Raw genomic sequence first — 18,178 nt, forward strand, 5'->3', positions numbered from 1 at the left:
CTCCAAGTGAGGATTTACAGATATGGTTAATGGGCACATGCACACATTCAAGCGCACAAGCAGATAAACAGAAAGAGTCAACTAGGCAGGATGTCACACTTGGAGAAAATCATACAAATTCATATCCAACACTAATGTTGTATTGTTTCACAATACAATCTAATACAGCTTCACCAATAATTACAGACTAAAACATTGCAAAAACTCGTAGTAGTATAGACGTACATAATGTTAAGCTTAAGATTGATTTAACGTAAAGCTTTTAGACAGCAATATACAGGAGTAAACAAGAGTATCAGATGAGACAGGTGTAACGGGTAGCTCATTGCTATCCTTGGGCTTGTGTTGAGAGGTGTGCACATTTTCAGTTTGCTTTCATAAATCCCACATTTTCTGTGGCCAGTGGCATAAACAAGTTTACATCCATTTTATGTATGAACTCAGAAATTCAGCCCTGTTTCTGCAAGATTATGACAACAGAAAGTTCAACACGACAACAGTGTGCCTTAACCATCCATCCATTCCAGCCAACATTTGCATTTCTTTGTTGACTTTAGTTACAAATAGAGTTGGCACCTTAGTGAATTTGAGTGTGTGTACATCCTTGTGGATATGGTAAGTGTCTGTGTGCTAGGGAGATGGAGACTGTAGTCTGCAGCAGTATTTATTTTGCATTATAGGTGTCTTATCTTTGGCAACAACCACCCACAGTCGAGAGGCACTGCAAAAAAGGGGGATGCTGCAGCCCCCACATGGGACCCCTTTCCTGGGGTTAGCTTAGTCCCCTGATGCAGTTATTTAAAAAACAAAACAAAAAAAGCAACATCACAGCACTCACAAACATCCATCTCCCACACTGTCTTGCATATTTAAAGAAAATACAAACACACCCTGCCTTGTAGGAAAAACCGGTCCGAGTGATACGGTAGCAAAGCTATAACACCCACATGAGCAGAGCCAATCGGGGCACAGTAAGACAATCACAGCACTTGGTGTTACATAACATGTTAATATGCTAAGTCCATCCTGACCCATCTGTGTAGCATTATCCAAGCTCTGGCCTTGTTGGATACTGTATCTCTGTTCTGCCTTCCCAGTCATTAATAAACCCTAGCTGACTTTGCTCCATAGCTGCTGGTCTTTGCTGCTTTCTGGTAAAAGAAATAAAAGTGTGAGAGATTTGCTCATTTTTAAACCCTTTTTTTGTCTTTCATTCTTCTCGCAAACACTCTGAGGCTTATACTTTTCCAGTTTTGATTTTCCTATTTTGGGTTTAATCTTGGGAACGTGCCGGGATATTTTTCTGTTTAAATCAAGCTGATTTTCTACTTTGTTTTGGTTTCTAAAACGCCATTCCCTGACGCAATAGAGACCATTATCACATTCTTGTTCTCTGCCACATTTAATTGCCTCCTGGAAATGAAAGACAGTGTAAAATGTGGTTTTGGACTGCACGTTTTGAAGCTTCAACATTAGTGTTTTTAGTCTCTGCCATTTTTTTTCCAAGCCAGAAATTACCTTACGTGGATGTAAGGATCTAATGCTAACTCATCAGCTAGTCCCAGAGGCACTACAGTTTTCGCCACATCTGCCTTGGCCTCTTTTTTAAGCTCCAGAAGTTGCCCCTTGCTTCAAACCCAGAATAATGGCAGGTCAGATTATTTATAGTATGCTTCATGCTCAAACCCTGATGATGATTTCTTAAAACTGGCAGAAAGCAAGCAAGTCAAGTAATTATCTAATTTGAGGGCTTACTCCCTGATGACAACAATGGTAGGCCAGGTTAAACTTTGTAATATATAATACTTTAGATAAATGGGGGGTTGAGTAAAACACTGTGATGATTAAAGGCTGAAAAGGTTGGTGCAAACTGCTTCAGCAAGTTACAGAAGACATTGCTAGCGAGCTTCTAATTATAACTACAGACTTCATAGCACAGAGAAAATGTCAACACATCGAATGCCATCTTTGTGATGCAAATCACTTCTTATATTGTAATGCTTGGCGAGATAAATGCTTCTGAAATGTAGCAGCTGTATATCCAGTATTTATTACACAGCAGCTGCATGACACATCGCTCCCCAGTTCCCCAGCCTCCTGTCACTCAAACTATCTGCAAACACAGCACTGGACCAGACTCCACATACCAGCAGAGCTACATGCATGATAGGAGAACTCACATTCTTATATATATAAATCGAATCAGCACACAGAGAAAGCAACTTCCAAGTGACAGCGCATTCATATGTACACAGTGAAGGATCACAGCCCCCGCACGAACACACACACACACACACACACACACACACACAATCCAGAGTACACAGCAGCAGTCAGACAGACAGAAGGGAAGCTGCTCTGACAGGTGCAGATTTACTTTTAATCTCTATTAGAAATTATTCCTGCTGTGTACTGTCAGCCACACTGTAAATAAGTCTGGCTAAATGAAATGGCTTTCAGCAGAATAGCAAAGAATGTTGTTCAGCTGCTGAGGAGAAGTTGTTTTCGCCATTCAATGCACAATCTGCATTTCTGTTTACAGTTTTTTGCTTGGGGCATGTTTTAAGTGCTCACATGTGGAGGGCAGATCTCGGTAAATGGTACAGTGTTGTACAGTTCTCCTCTGCCCTTTAACTCAAGTGAGTAATAGCCATCATTAGTATGACACAAACCCTCTGTGCATGTGTGTGTGCACGCTCGCTCGCTTGGGCTATTGTGTGTGAAAATGACCTTTCTCATTCTTCATCGGTTTGCATCTCCATGACATAGGGAGTCATATGACTTCCCTCTCTATATACGCCCTTTCTTTTACGCTCACCCACAATCCTCCGCCATCCCTCAAAGCTTAACCTCTACGCTTTCTCCCCCGGTGTCTGCTCTCTGGGGGAAAGATTGATGGGAAAGGATGCTTAATTGCCTATATCCCAGCACACCGGGTGTGGAGGGGACAGACGGGACGAATAACAGCAGAATAACAGCTGCACGCTATTACATGTGTTTACAGTAAAGCTATACATATATGGCGAATGCTCATGTTAAAAATGGAGAAAGATCCAAATAATGAGGTCAGCAAATTTACAAGTAATCCCTATAAGCCAGAAGCTCAGCCTTCAGACCGCTTTAAACACCAAGTTTCTGACAGTGTTTGGCGTAAGATGTGTATGATATCGTTAATGCAGTCTTCTCAGGCACACGGCTCTGTCTGTGAGAACACAGCAGCCCTATTTGCAAGAGGCAGCCAGTCAGAAGAAATATCCTAATCTATTTAAAAAATAACTGTTGCTGTCAAGACTTACACATTTATCGGGCAAGAAATAAACATTTATCTGCTGGGAACCTAACAAGCCAACCTGGTATATAAACTCAAACTCTAATTTGATTGACAGGTCAATACATACACGAAAAGGAGTTTCTCAGCCTCAGGAAACCGTCTGTGTACATAACTATAAGCAATACATAACACTTCATGGCCAACAGAGTGGGTCTAGCCACAAATACACCACGTGGTGCACATCAAGTTTAACAACAACCATATTACAGCTCAAAAACCTCAAATATGAAGCTCACACTTACTACTGATTGTGGCGTTTTGTGACTTGATGTCATGATAATATTGTGTCTGCTGCAAACACCAAGCACACTTAATGCATTTCTTCATAATTAACAGCTATAACTTTCTTTAATGTGACAGCAGATCAAGAAAATCGCTAACATCACCAAAGCGACACTCTACACCCGTCACATTCTTGCTTTCATTCTTTCATCTCTCTAACTGTCTAACACGCACGCGTGAGCTAAGCGAAGCATGTGTGTCTTAATGACTTTCTTCCTGCGCTGAGTGGGAAGTTAATGATTTCATTTGTAATCACTCTGAGCTTCACATCTAGGCCACCTTGACATGTCAGAAGCTTATTTTAAGTCTATTCCTACTTTCTCTTATTTGGATGCTTTGTAACCTCATTAAATTACATACACGCGCGCACACACACACGCGCTTTAACACCTCGTATGTCTGCGCTCAGTTATTCTACAGCCCCCTGTATTCTTTCATGCTTTAATACAGTCCTTTAAACCAGACAAACAGCCTCACCTTCCATGTGCCCTCTTCACGTGACCGTCTGTCTGGCTTTAATCCTCTCCCTACTACTCAAGTTGTGTCACTGACAGAAGATTCAGAGAAAGGTACCAGTGATGTTACCCCAGCTGCCAATCACTCTTTCTTAGAGCTTGGACTGATCTCAAATGGTTTTCTCACATCAGGGTATTAACTGACTGAGGATTATGTCACTCATACGATGGGCTTAACGGGCCTGGGAACATTTACCACAGTCTAATAAAATTGGATCTCATGGAAACCATATCACTGAATGAAAAAAGCAAAATAAAAACAAACAAAAACAAAATTACAAATAGGTTCGTGATTAGGCTCATTTTAAAAGTGCAAATTCTTTTGCAGTGTGCCTATTATCACCTCCTCTCTCTCTAGTCTCCAGTAAAACTTAAGTGTTTGTTTCCTCTAATTGGAAGGTAACAGTTCCTGGCATGTGCAGAAAATGTTTCAAAGCCCTTGTGACCACGCTTGAACACTGCAAATACTTCCAATCCCAGAATTGTTTACAACAGAATAACATTATAATCGAAACAAAATGGCAAAATAATTAAAGTAGAAGTGAATTCCAATTCTCATCTACTTTAATTTGTGCATACTGTACTTACAGCAGCTCATCCACTCACCCCCATATAGCTAGTATATGGTCGTAAATAGCAAACGCAAGGATGTGAGGGATGAGCTGTGTTTTGGCAGAGCACCACGTACTGACAGGGGCCGATCGGACAGATCAGTGAAGGAATGAAAAGGTAATAAAAGAAGAAAACGGTGCTGCCAAGGCAGCAATTGTATATTTCGCTCTTATTTGACAGCCTTGATTCTGTTTGTCCGTTTGACAAGTGCTGAAAAATCACATTAGCTGATGGTTCTTTGGCAGAGAAGAGAGAGACGGGGAGCAAACCATGAAGCATATGCCAGGAGAGAAGGAGGGAGGAAATCAGGTGGCAGAGATAGAATAAAAAAAATAAAATGAGAAAGCAGAGGACATTCAGTACATCTGCTATCGCTGAACACATATTTTAATACTGGAATATTTGTGTCTGTTTCTACTGCTGATGCGCTCTACATTAAAATATAAATTGATTGGTCATGCTTTTAATTTTTGTTGGTTGATGGCTGAGCATTCAAATAGTTTCCTGGGGTATTAAACACTGGTGCAATGATACAGTTGCTCCAGGTTTTTCTTCTATCCTGACCTCCAACTGACAGTGTTTCTAAATGATAACATTATTTTCAAATTATAGAGGAAAAAAGACTAAAAATGTGTTTCCCTTGGCCAATAGCCTAATTTCCACTAAATGAATCTAAATGAAAAACAGATATATGGCTCTGTGATAGACTGCTAGCTAAAAAATATCCAAATAACCAGCAAGACACACCTGAGTGATGCACTCTGGTGCTTTTACTTCCCTTCTCCTACGTATACTACTACCAATAATAATAAATAAATAAATAAAACATGCATAAACAAACAACTGCTGTCTTGGGCGCAGTGAATGCACAAATGATAGTCTGGGAGCCATTAGACTGTTTATGAATCAGACTGGCTCTCCATCAATAACAACACTTATCACACACATTGTGCTCCAGGAACACTGCGAGCCCCTTAGTCAGAATTTAGATGCCGTTAAAAAGCCTCTTATATTAAACAAGCCGACACATCACATAATGCACGTCGTTTATCAGCAGGCCCTCTGCAAAAGCCTTTACTCCACTTTCTCTCTGTCTCCCCTCCTATTTTCCCTGGCTGGCATTATGCACCATTTACCCAAAGCTGTTTCTTCCTTATCCAGCTGGTTCTCTTTTTCAGACTTTTTTTTTCTCTCTCTCCCTTGGTTGTTTCCACCAAAAGTCCATACCGTTGCTTATCCTCATTATCATTTTGTTCTCTTTTATTCCCTTAAATTTACTTTCCACTGCATTCCTCAAGACCATCCTTCCTCGCACATTCCTCTCTCCCTTTCTCACTTTTGTCCCTTTTTTTAAAATTTTATCATTCCTAGGCGTCATCGCTCCTGGTGAGTAATGTGTTTGGCATAATTAGGCCAGCCTACTCCAGGTCTCCACTGACATGATTTGCATGCAGATAAAATGAACCGATTATGGACCACAATGGGAGTAGATGTCCTTGTCTCTCATGACATCATCAGAGGTGACCCTAAAAGCAGGAAATTAGAAGGTTTTGTGGTTCAGTACAAGGTGGAAGTGAACTGACTAAATAAAAAAACATAGCAACTTAAGTGTACAATTCAGGGATTTTGTGATCAGATGAATGAACATGCTTTGGGGAACCACTGGTCCCTGACAGGTTGTGAGTGGTTCCTGGAGGTTGCTGGTAGTAGCTAATGTGAAACTGATCTCAAAGAGGTATGTGGTGCTGCATCGAAAATCCCCTTGACATTGCTAACAGGTTACCCCGGTTGTTACTAGTTTGCATGGGAAGGCAAATGTTCTCAATTTTGATTTTGTGTCGCACTTTTTCAAGCTCAGAGAATAAATGACGCGTTTTTGCAGACAAGTTTGTATCTTATATTCTCCAACCGGATGTGGAACGCACATTTTTTCCTACGTTGCCAGGGGATCACCAGCAGGTCTCTAGGTCTGTCTGACCTTTCTACTCTACCTGAGCACTCAAAGCACTGCATAGACCTTGCCTTTTTTTACTACTCATTCACACAAGCACTTTTTTCTATGCTGAAACCTTCTATCTAACATTCACACACATTCATATTCCAATGGATGCATCAGAGAGCAACTTGAGGTTAGCATCTTGCATTTATCTATCTTGCCCAGGAATATTTGGCATGCAGACTGGAATAGCTAAAAATCAAACCACCAGCCTTCTGATTTGTAAATGACCTGCTACCTCCTGAGCTAGTAAAAGAAAGTAAATGAGGTTGTGGTCCAAAAGCACCCTAGTTTGTCACGTACTTGGGTTTATATAGAACTTTCTTAGTCATACTGACCACTCAAAGTGTTTGAGATTATAAACCACATTTAACCCGACATTCTTTATTCTGCTTTATTCTACACCTTTTATATACCTCATACACATGGCCAGTTTATCCACATTCATGGGTTTGAAAATACACCCTTTACTACTTTAAAGACATGCTTAAGCTATCAACTCATATGACAGTGGTATAAGATAACAATTCATCAGATGACCATGAAAATTAAATAGAAGGATCTTTGGGAGTTCCTTCTATTTTGGCAAGAAAGAAAAAAGAAACACTCCTTAGGTCACGGTCCAGACAAGCCAAGTCTTAGAGTAGCTCTAGTCTGCAAAGCAGCAGGATCATGACAGGGGTTTTGTAATTGTATAGAGAATGTTGTAGGGGCAGGGTGTGTCTCACACTGTACCAACAAGTTTCGTATACAGTAAAAGTACACTCCTGCATTAAGCTGTATGTTTGAGATATACAGCCAATAACACAACACACACACACATGCACAGTGTGTGCACACAATTATCCAGATGTCACTGATGACACTATTAGGCCAAACAGTGCCTGCCAGGTTTAAGGTTTCCATCTGTTAAACACACCTGGCTGCCATCTAACACACAGCTCCCTTTGGTGCCATCACTCTCTTTGTTCTTCTTGACCTTCTCCCTCTCACTTTCATATGTAATCCCATCTTGCTGTCTCTTTCTGGTCCCCCCCCAACACACACACTCTGCCTTTGCATTCCTTCTCTCTCTTTTATCCCTCAAGTTGCTTCATTTCTGCCCTCATTTCTATTCTCACTGACAAGTATTTGTTTGACTTTAATTTTTTATTTCTCCCAACACTGGTTACTCATTTAATGCTACATAAAACAGCCAATCATAGTGACACAGAATAAATCACAAACCTGCAAACATACACATCTAAACATATAGTTGCATATATGCAGTGTACAGTCTCTCAAACCCAGAGTCAGCTGATGTGAATATGGCAGTCCTCTAATCTGCGGCTTGGTTGGTGCTTCTTCCAGAGTTCCTGAATCTAAAAAGGCCTAACTTCTCTGAGCTGGAAGAGTAACACCCTACATTTAGCCACATGGTGCAAGCTAGCCCACACCCTGCTAAACAGAGCCAGATGTGGAGAGACTGGAAGCATGGTACCGTGTCAAGTCACTGAACAAATAATGCTCCTCTCAACATGGCTAAAATCTACTTCTCCTCATCTGTTTGACCATATCTCCCTTAACTTTGCAAAAATACTTCATGTTTAGGACTCTTGATCCAGACACCCCACTTTTAAAACACTCCAATGCAAAAGAAAATGTAACAGTAGCGGTTTAACCGTAGTCTGACATAGAAGTAACGTGTCTTATTTTCCACTTCACAACAGCAAAGGCTAACAACAGGATGTCTTTAGGAAAAAATTGTTTTATCCTGCCAAACTGCTGGTCATGTGGTTGCAAGTGTGACACATTATGGTCCAATTAACCCCAGTCTATCGTTCAGCTCTCTTTGAGAAGACGGCCTTTAGCAGATGGTTTTCAGGCCTCGAGGTCCCAACACACATATACTTCTCCCTCTGTCAGCTCTGCATCGCCATATGATGCTCACTGGGGTAAGATAAGGGAACACGAAAAACAGGCAGAGAAAAACAAAACTGAAAGGAGTCCGGTGGGTGGGGAACAGAGGCTGTACAAATGTTTTTACATTTGTGATCAACAAAACAGAGCAGTCTAATTAATTTACTGTCTCAAGCAACAGCAGCTATCAAACATTTATAACAGCATGTCTGGCAAGCATACACAAACACAAAACAAGCTCCAAAAATGACCTCATTGTGACAGAACACAACCAACCATGTTCGGGATGTGTGCGTCTGTGTGTGTTTATCTTAGAATTTTTTGGATGCAAATCATTACAATGTTTAGAGACTGTAGCTGAGTGCTGCTTAAATGTGTGCGTCTGTAGACTGTGTTGTTTACTGGCTCTGCTGTGCTAAATGAAGTGTCTCCCCGAAGAATGGGAAAGTTCAAGAACTGTAGGATGACGAGCTAAAATGGAGAGAATTTTGTAGGTCTTGGATTGCTTTCTGTGTGCTTGTGTACTTTTGCTTCGGAGCGGGGTGGCTCACAGCAACGGCGCCGTGAGCGAAAAGGAGGGTCCATGAGAACGAAGGACACAGAGCAATAGAAAAAGAGTAAACAAAAGTCTCTCAGCCACTAATCACTGTGATCTGAAAAGGTCAGGCTAACTAGCCAAGCTCAGAGCCTCGGCTGACAGATCCATTGTCACAGTCTGGCCAAGGGGAAGAAGTGGAGCACAGAGACACCCTTCTATTAACTGGAGCAAGTCATTACACACAAATAATTGCCTTGGTGTACCAATGCACTCATTTAATCTCTCTCTCTTCCCATCCCTCAGACTTATAACATTGTACTTAAAATCTCATACATTTTATATTATTATGATCTTATTGTATCATTTTTCAAGGTGTAGAGCAGATTTAGTGATTGAGACTATAATAATAATCTTATATAGTACTTTCCAAACCTCTAGGTGCAGTGAGTTATCGAAATGTGCAAATATAAATGGAAATACAGAAACTGTATGAGTTTAATGCATTTGAAAGTCAATATATTAGGTTAATCACCTTTGTTCTCCAACTCGGTTTGAACTCTCTTGGGCACAAGTTCTTATAATGTCTTTAAGTAGTCTTCAGGACTAGTTCTCCAGACTTTTTGAAGGACATTCAAATCTTTTCTTTGTATATTGGCAGCTTTTACTCTTTTCTCTCTGAAAATGATCCCACAATGCCTCAATAATGTTGAAGTCTGGGCTGGACTGGATCAACTAAAGGACCAGGTATCTCTCAGGTCAGGTCTTTAATTTTTTCCCAATTTTTTTTTTAAGGACAATGCTGAGATACATTTTTCAGCGCTCTAGGATTCACCCTGTTGGTGCAAAAACATTACATACAAAAGAAATGGCAATAAATTATGTGTTTTTATGACAGGGTGCAAGTAAAGTCCTTGAATGCCTGAATGATTCACAGGTCAGTGTTAAGCGGCTTAAGAAACAAACAAAAAAGCCATTACTTCGATAATGATTATCACGTACAAAGGCTAGACTGAAAATGAGCGAATGCCAAAAGAAAAACATTGAAAAGCCTTCAGACAGTCTGGAGAACTGCTATTCAAAAAATGAAAAGAAAGTATGGCTCCTTGAAAAGAAAATATAAAGAAATGAAGGATGGCGCAGCTGTTTTACACTGTAGTGTATCTTAATTTTAGTCTGTTGATGGGGTATACAAGAGTGTTCAACAGTTAACATGATATGACACTTTACTTAATGATTTCCAACTGATTGAACCATTTGCATGCTGTACAAAAAGTAACATTTTTCACACATTAAATAGTGTAGAACGCTATCAAATCACTGTGAAATGTGTTTGTCTTTATCCTTTGTTTGGGCTCAGTCAGTTTCTATGAAGCATTTTAAACCACTGAGCCACCAAAGGTTTAAATGACTTTGTTCATTTTTTGTGGTTCTGACTCTTTGCATTAAATCGTGCTTTGTTTTACTGATATCAAAGCAAAAGGGAAACAAAGTTTTAATTAAAGTTAACTGCAAATTGCTCCTTTTGAAGCATGACAGCAGATCTTTGTAAACTTTGTAGACTTTGAGATAAACTATCATTGATCTCCTTCGCTTTTTGTCAGTTTGTCTGTTGCGTCAGTGAATGTTTAAAATGAAAAAAACAAAATACACAGACATATACTCTGCATCATAAACACAAAAAGCTCACCATCGAAGATTTTGTACTGTCCGGTAAGCGAGATCTGTAAGGAGCGCCCGGCATCTTTGATTACGTTCTCCACTTCGGTGCGGCTCTGCGAGGCCAGTTTGTCCTCCACGTTACTGGTACAGCAGGTGTAACCCTGAGGACAGATGCGCAGGTGCTCGCCTATCAAAGGACAGGTGGAGGCAGAAAAGAAGAAAGTGAAGGTGGTGGAGGAAAGAACAAAAGGGGATAAAAGGGGGTGACAAAGAACAGTCAAGAAAAAAAAGAAAGATGTCATTAGCAGATTCCATGAGTCAGCACTGAATGACAAAACTGAGATTAAAAGCTTTTGTGTTTCCGCTGTTTAAAATACTCTACAGTCGCTATGAACATGACAGGACTAAATTAACTACAGTGGCTGTTTTTATGGCCTTTTTTATGGTCTGCTGGCAGTCAAGGAGGTAGAGCTGCGTGTATTCGCCCCCTTGATTTCCTGGCAAGACGTGGTGAACTGTGTGGCAGTCGTACAGCGGCAATCGGCATTGAGTTTTAATGAGCACTCCTGACACGCATTCCTGTGCCTACATTTGGAGACAAGTGCATGCACACACAAATGCACAACTCTGAAAAAAAAAGGGAAGTAGGTGGAAACTATTTCAGACATTGTGACGTTCATACACACACACACAGTCAAATGCCATATATGAGAATTTACTGTAAACAAGGAGGCTGTCAGTGCAATTAAAGCTGCAGTCAAGCTGCAGCTGTAATCAGGACAAATGATGTAAGATGGAAATTCCTTCAATCCAGACATAAGGCGAATGAAATTTTTGTGACGTTTGATGAAAATAGGATAAACTATTTAGTGTTTGCTGAAAAAAAACAAACCATCTGACACCCCCACACATCCACGTCCACGTCCACGTACATTTTTACATTTCTTTTAATCAGTGTTTTACAAAAGAAATTTTAGTGAAGCAGCATAATAATAGCAACACAGCATCAGGAAATGCTTGCTTGGTTAAACTGACCCCATAATGATCCATGATCCCATACAGTCATTCAGTGTGCAGAACTAGAACTAAATATATCTACTGGCCTAAAGATAACCTTAACCTAAACCTAAACCAGCCTAAGCTAATAACTTGTCTTAACCTTAAAATGTGTAAAACCAATAACAAGTCCTGAAAATCAACCCAAACTGAGACACAACTTAAAACAATTTGTGAAATAGTTATAAAGCTATTTTTTTCATTGGTGATAAAGACAAGGTGCTGTATGGAAAAGCTCCTTGTGATTGCTTTGGTTGCCATGGTCGACAGCAGTTTGCATGGAAGCGGGACTTGTCTGCAATCGCTTGCTAACTGCTCGCCAACTGGTAGTGAAACTGTGAAAACCAGAAAACTGAAACGGTCTGCCTTCAACGTTAAAGTTGTGCAATTTGAAATAAGTTGGTTGCATCTATAACACACAGCATTTAATCTCAAGGTGAACATCCTCTGTTCCTGGTTTACTAAATTTTTCAAATTTCACTACAGCTCAGAGGGTAAACAGCGAGTGTTTGCAGAAAAGTACACACTCGCTAGTTCGTGCAAACTATGTGTGACCACTGCAATCTGCAAGCAACCAAAGCAATCACAAGTAGGTTTGTGTGGTGCAGCAACCTCTTTGCAACTAGCAGCAACCAGAGGTTAAGTGATTTCTAAGCCTGTGCTACTGAGGTCTAACACAAAACACAAGAACAATATATTTCACGAAAATAATATGTGCATGACACTATGTGCACTTTTTAAAAATCTTTTATCCGCTCTATCCATCGGTGAAAGACTAGAATCCAATAACAAGTCTAATATAAGCCAATGAATAACTACGTCTTAGTATTTGGTATTAACATGAATTAAATATGTTGTCTAAGCTTTAGTCTGACAAACAAAGCTTTGCTAGTTCTGACACGTCTTGAAATGCGTATTATGTCAGCTCACATGGCTGAGCTTCACATGGTGTGCACAAAGGCAAATTCAATAAACACATACTGGTGTTGTATTAATGATTAATGCCCCTCGAGCTGACATTAGCATGCATCTAGAAGACTCTGAGCTCAGGGCAACTCTATAAGCAGAACGTGGAAATCAATGAGATGGACTCTGCCATCTATTTCAACATCAGAGCCAGTGATTTCTGTGCACACTGCCTCAACAGTTACAAGCAAGTGATTCACCTTCATTTACTGTAGCTGTATTCTCAGTCGCCCACTGAGGACCCCCATCCTGTCCACAGCCTCAGTTGTGTATTCCAGCCAGTGGAGTGGGTTTGTGTGTATAACAAGAATCCTTGCATTTCACTGATTAAGTGGCAACCAAGTTCTCTGTCTTTTAAGTGCCTTATGCAGGCCAGCGCTGAAGTGAAGCAATTAAAGGCAATTGTCCCCCTCAAACGCCAAAGTGGAGAACAGGCTCTGCAGACCAGAGAAGGTGACATTGACCGTCTCTCAGCACCCTCTCACTGATAATGATGTGACTCACACCCACGGACCATAGGATAGGAGGACCTGGATAAAGTCTTCGCGATTTGTGCGAGAAATAGGAAATGAAATTTAACAAAGAGAAAGGAGAAAACCGAAGGGCAGACAGCAGACAGGAAAGGTATGCTGTTCTTTTGTGCGTCAAATTGAATGCAATCTACCAGCACCTTCTAATGGACAGCTTTATTGCACATGTGTATTAAGAGACTGCAGACTTTTCTTCCACTGCATCACTAAAAAAAGTGTGGACAAATAGATGCTGACGCACAAAACACTCACATACACACACATATAGCAGGCGGTGTGAAGCTTCCAGCTTCAGCCACTTCAGAGGGTCATTTTTTTATGTATAAATTAGTGCTGTCTAAATTAACACGTCATTTTGGAATTCATTTCAAATATTTATTGAACTTTTTTAAATACAAGTGACACAGCTAAATTTGTTTAATTACTTTGAAAGCTGTCTAGAAGTGGGAGGCGCGCTTTATAGGGCTCCTCGAGTCAGGCATTTCATTATGACAAAGCATAAAGTTGTTTATGCGCTATGAACCGATGTCCTTCTAGTTATGAAAAACAGACAAAAAAGTAGACTTGAGGAGGAAGTGCAGGAAGTTTAATGTCAGCACATAACACTCAGTTCTAACTTGCAGTGCATCTCTCTCTAGTCGGTCTCACAGAGCTATGTTGGAAGTGCATCTTTTGATCTAGCTGTATAGATAGACGCTTATAGATATTGACATATATAGACATTAATTTTGAGTTTTCACACTTAAATATTCACTTGCTTAAAGCTTCAGTGTTAATCGTGATTAATCACAGCAAATGGTTTGAGTATTGTTTTTGATACCAGCTGTGGTGTAAACAACATTGTGAGGATTTTCACTGTAACAACCACAACACTCGCAGTGGGAACCGACCGAGTCAAAGTCTCACAGCCCTGGAGACACATCTACTGTACAGCGAGAAAGGTCACCTGTAACAGAGCATTATGTTTCCAGTTGGCTAACCTAATAGTCAGCTAATAATACAAACAAAGCACTCTCTTCCATTTGACTCAGTAAACTGGAGTGTGTGAGTGTGTGTGTTTGTTTGGGTGCCAGCAACGCTAAGCCACTCTCCAAGTACAAAAGGAAATATATACTTGACAGGAAGTTGTGGCTCTTCTCGTTTTAAAGTCGCTTAAGCACTCACACACATACGCATACACACACTCACATGTAGGCTACACACATATGCACACACACTCCCACAGCTAGAGGATACTAGGGTAATCAGCAGAGGAGGATGGGCCATTTTCAAGTGGGAAGCCCCACTCATGTAGAGGGAAAAACATCTAAAGGGTGAAATAATGCTAATGCTTAAAATGGCTATTTAAAAAATAGAAATCCTAGCATCCACTTTCTGTTACGCACTCACTGATGCTGCATTTATTAATACATTTAGGTAGTAAATACATGTGTTCACACAGTAAGTAAGACTTATACTTATACTAATAAAATTGCATTTTGTTAACTTTTGATTGTACTTCGTCTTTTTAATCTGTGTCTATACCTTGTAAAGCACTTTGTGATCTCTTGTCTAGAAATGTGCTATATAAATAAAATTTTACTTACTTACTTACTTACTGAACAGGGAAAATGACGGGGCCATATTTTATTAACTTTTTAATAAAACCAACAAAATAAAAACAATGCTGCTCTGTGTTCCTCTTGCTGAGGATGTGCATACCCTCATCACTGAATGATTGGCCACTGAACGGTAGGTGTAAATAGACTGCAGAGTGTTCAGTGTGGTGCTATCCACTTAGCCAGTGGTTGTTTGATTTCCCCAGTGTCTAATTTCCAGCAATCCTCTTGGCACTTAACCGCATACACCATATTGCTCTGTTTGTGCTCGGGAACCCGATCCTTGGAATGGATTGTTTCCCATTGTTAGATTTAGAACATGTTTTACTACCACAAAACCACTCTTTGTTTATTGCATTGAGATAAAATTAAACCAAACATCTATAAGATCTTAAAAACAGAAACAACAACAACAACAACAACAACAAAAAACCCTCAAATGGTATTTTCAAACATATGCGAGTTTACAAAGTAGGTGCTCTGCAATAATTGACCACCTTCTGCAAGGCCAATCAGTACAAACATAGCAAGCCAATAATCTGGCACTGCTTAAAATGGCTCACATGCATACACCACCCACCAAATTTATCTGTTTAAAAATAAACTAGGTGTTCACTCCACAGCAATCCCTTTTCTTTTGACAGACACGTCCGTTAAATAGTGAGCAATTCCCTGCCCATTAGCTTATCATTGTTCACCAGGGGGGAAGGGTCCTATTAAACACTAGTCTTGGAAGGCAGAATAAGGTTGTGCACACTGAGATAAAGCATGTGAGAGACTGACGGTCAAAGGCTTGTAGAGATGATGAGAAACACAGAGAGAGGCCAACAGGAAATTAAGAATAATTCAAAACACCACTAGTTTGGGAGTCGGGGAGCAGAGGTCAAATTTTTTGTTCTTGTTCAGATAGGTCACCATAACTGAGGCAGTTTTCAGTGATGCTTTGTTTCCTTATGCACGTAGCCACTAAAAACATCTTAATGGGAAAAAAAATACAAATACAAATAAACACCACCACAGCCATTTGTGGCAGCGTATTTCACATAAACAGACACAACAAGTTTTGATGCTATATTTGTCCCACCAGTTGAAAATGTGCTAACCGCTGCAGCTGTTATGCTGACTGAGACACTGTATGCAGTTTTCAGCTGGTACATTCAGGCAATTCATGATGTTCATGGAAGATTTAGGCCATGCCCCCAGATGCAAACTTTGGTTCCTTTGTCCTTTACACTGGTAGAAAAAATAATCATGTAAGGTAGTTTTTTTTCATTGATGCCTGCTGAGCCTGTTTTTGAACATTTTATTTGTACTGTGAATAAGCCATTTCAAATAATGTCACCTGGTACTAAAAAAGGCCCATCTTTTTTTCATAGAAAATAACATAGTTGAGGTAGTTCAGGCTTCTCTGCATAGACAGTTTCCCCCCAAAAAAGGGAAGACTAAGATGCAGAGAATGGATGGATGGATGAAGAAAATACCTGGAATGACATAGAATCCCTAATGCTGCATTTCTGCTCTTGCTTTGCAAAGTGCAGTAAAGTCAGCGTCTGAGCACAATATGTATTCATGTTGAGAAGTCAGATCAGTGAATGTATCGAAACTAAACAATCCAAAGATTAAAGCTCTGGAGCTAAAAGCAGAATTTACAGTGAACCTAAAAGTGTTGGCTTTATCTCTTTCAGGCTTAAACTGTCTGCACTGATACTTTGGAGAAGTATGCATGCATCATCGGAATTCAGGATGCATTACATGCAGCAGTTGTTAAATCTCCCTACTTTTCTGCCAAAGCACATTTGACAAACTAGCGTGACTGCGACACACTGACATAACTGACGGCTCCAAGTAATGACCGACATTGCATAACTGATACCGTTTCAGACCACAATGCAGAATGTCAGCGCATCTGCACGCACGCATGGGTGTGCACGCTCGCTGTGGGATCGGAGAGATTAGCAGCGTAATCCCGCCGGTAGTGCGAGTGTGTGTGCGTGTGTCGACAACAAGTCGCCGGTGCCGAGGAAAAACATCCATGGAACACCAGGAATCACACGGGCGCGTGCACACCCCCTCAAACACGCTTGAACAGTGGATTAAGGTTAAACAGATAAAGTACAAGAGGACTATTTGGCACTAGAGGTTGACATAATGTCTGACCCACCAACTGTACACAATGAAATTTCACATACCAACCTGACAAATGGTCATTACAGGGTGGTACCATCCTGCATGCCTACTTGTTGTGAGTCAAATAAGTCTGCTTGTCCATCTTTGTCCATACTCCTATACTTAACTCATAGAGTACGACCCAGGCTTTCACCTAGACCCTAGATTCACCAGTCTGGTAATGTGAGACCAGTGGCTATATAAATAGCTTCCTCGAGCCAGACAAGGTGGCAGCCACACACAGAAAGCATTACTACTAAGGTTAGGGTTATGGAAGTTCCATGCTGTTTTTTCCTACTGCTCTCTCCCGTCAACCCAGGCAGGTGGTCTTGGATTCACTTGACTTGAGTGATAGTCATTTTAACTGACTGTGAAAAGTTTAACCCTCTAATCATAGCTACGGACGACACAAAAGACTCAATGGATAACGTAACATTATAATCACGTGGAGTGTGGGGGTTAAAGTTAAATTGCTCTGGCTAAGCTGTGCTAACAAAGGGTGGAAAAGAAATGAAGTGAACTAAGGACGCGGGGTAAAGGAACAGGAAGTGCAATGATACAGAAGAGGACAAGACAAAAATATGACAAAGATAATAATGTCCTATTGTCAAAAAAGTGCTAATTGTATAATGGTAGCAAACTAGATACTGTTTAGTGTGGACATCACTGCTTCTCTGCCAATCTAGCAGCACAATGTTGTACAGTGGTAGAAAATGAAAGTGGGTGAAAAAGAGAGATAAACTAAGCAAACCTCTGTTTTTTCCAAACACCGATGCATTACATGAATTTTAAGCCCTACAGTGCATGCCTTCTTTATCTGCACTGTTTTGGACAGACTTTACAAGATTCACATCCTGCTTCAGTTTTCTTAGCAAAGCTGTGATTTATAAGGAACATGATGGATTATAACAGGTTTTGCAATTAAGTTGATGTAGCCCTGAGAAACACTCTTGATGGCAGTCCCTGATTGAACACACACACACACACACACACACACACACACACACACACACACACACACACACACACA

At 40.4% G+C, this 18,178-nt stretch overlaps 1 protein-coding gene across 2 annotated transcripts in view; it reads right to left on the minus strand.

Annotated features, from left to right (window-relative positions):
- gpc1b (glypican 1b) overlaps positions 1 to 18,178 on the minus strand; it is a 60,973-nt gene that overhangs the window by 13,767 nt on the left and 29,028 nt on the right. For both annotated transcript variants that reach the window (XM_005721272.1, XM_005721273.1), the window contains exon 4: positions 10,861 to 11,019. In XM_005721272.1, coding sequence (XP_005721329.1) covers positions 10,861 to 11,019 — 159 coding nt within the window. The remainder of the gene's footprint in view (positions 1 to 10,860; positions 11,020 to 18,178) is intronic.

The sequence above is a fragment of the Pundamilia nyererei genome, unplaced genomic scaffold (genome assembly GCF_000239375.1).
Source record: "Pundamilia nyererei isolate P.nyererei 1_Seehausen unplaced genomic scaffold, PunNye1.0 scaffold00004, whole genome shotgun sequence".
Taxonomy (NCBI): domain Eukaryota; kingdom Metazoa; phylum Chordata; class Actinopteri; order Cichliformes; family Cichlidae; genus Pundamilia; species Pundamilia nyererei.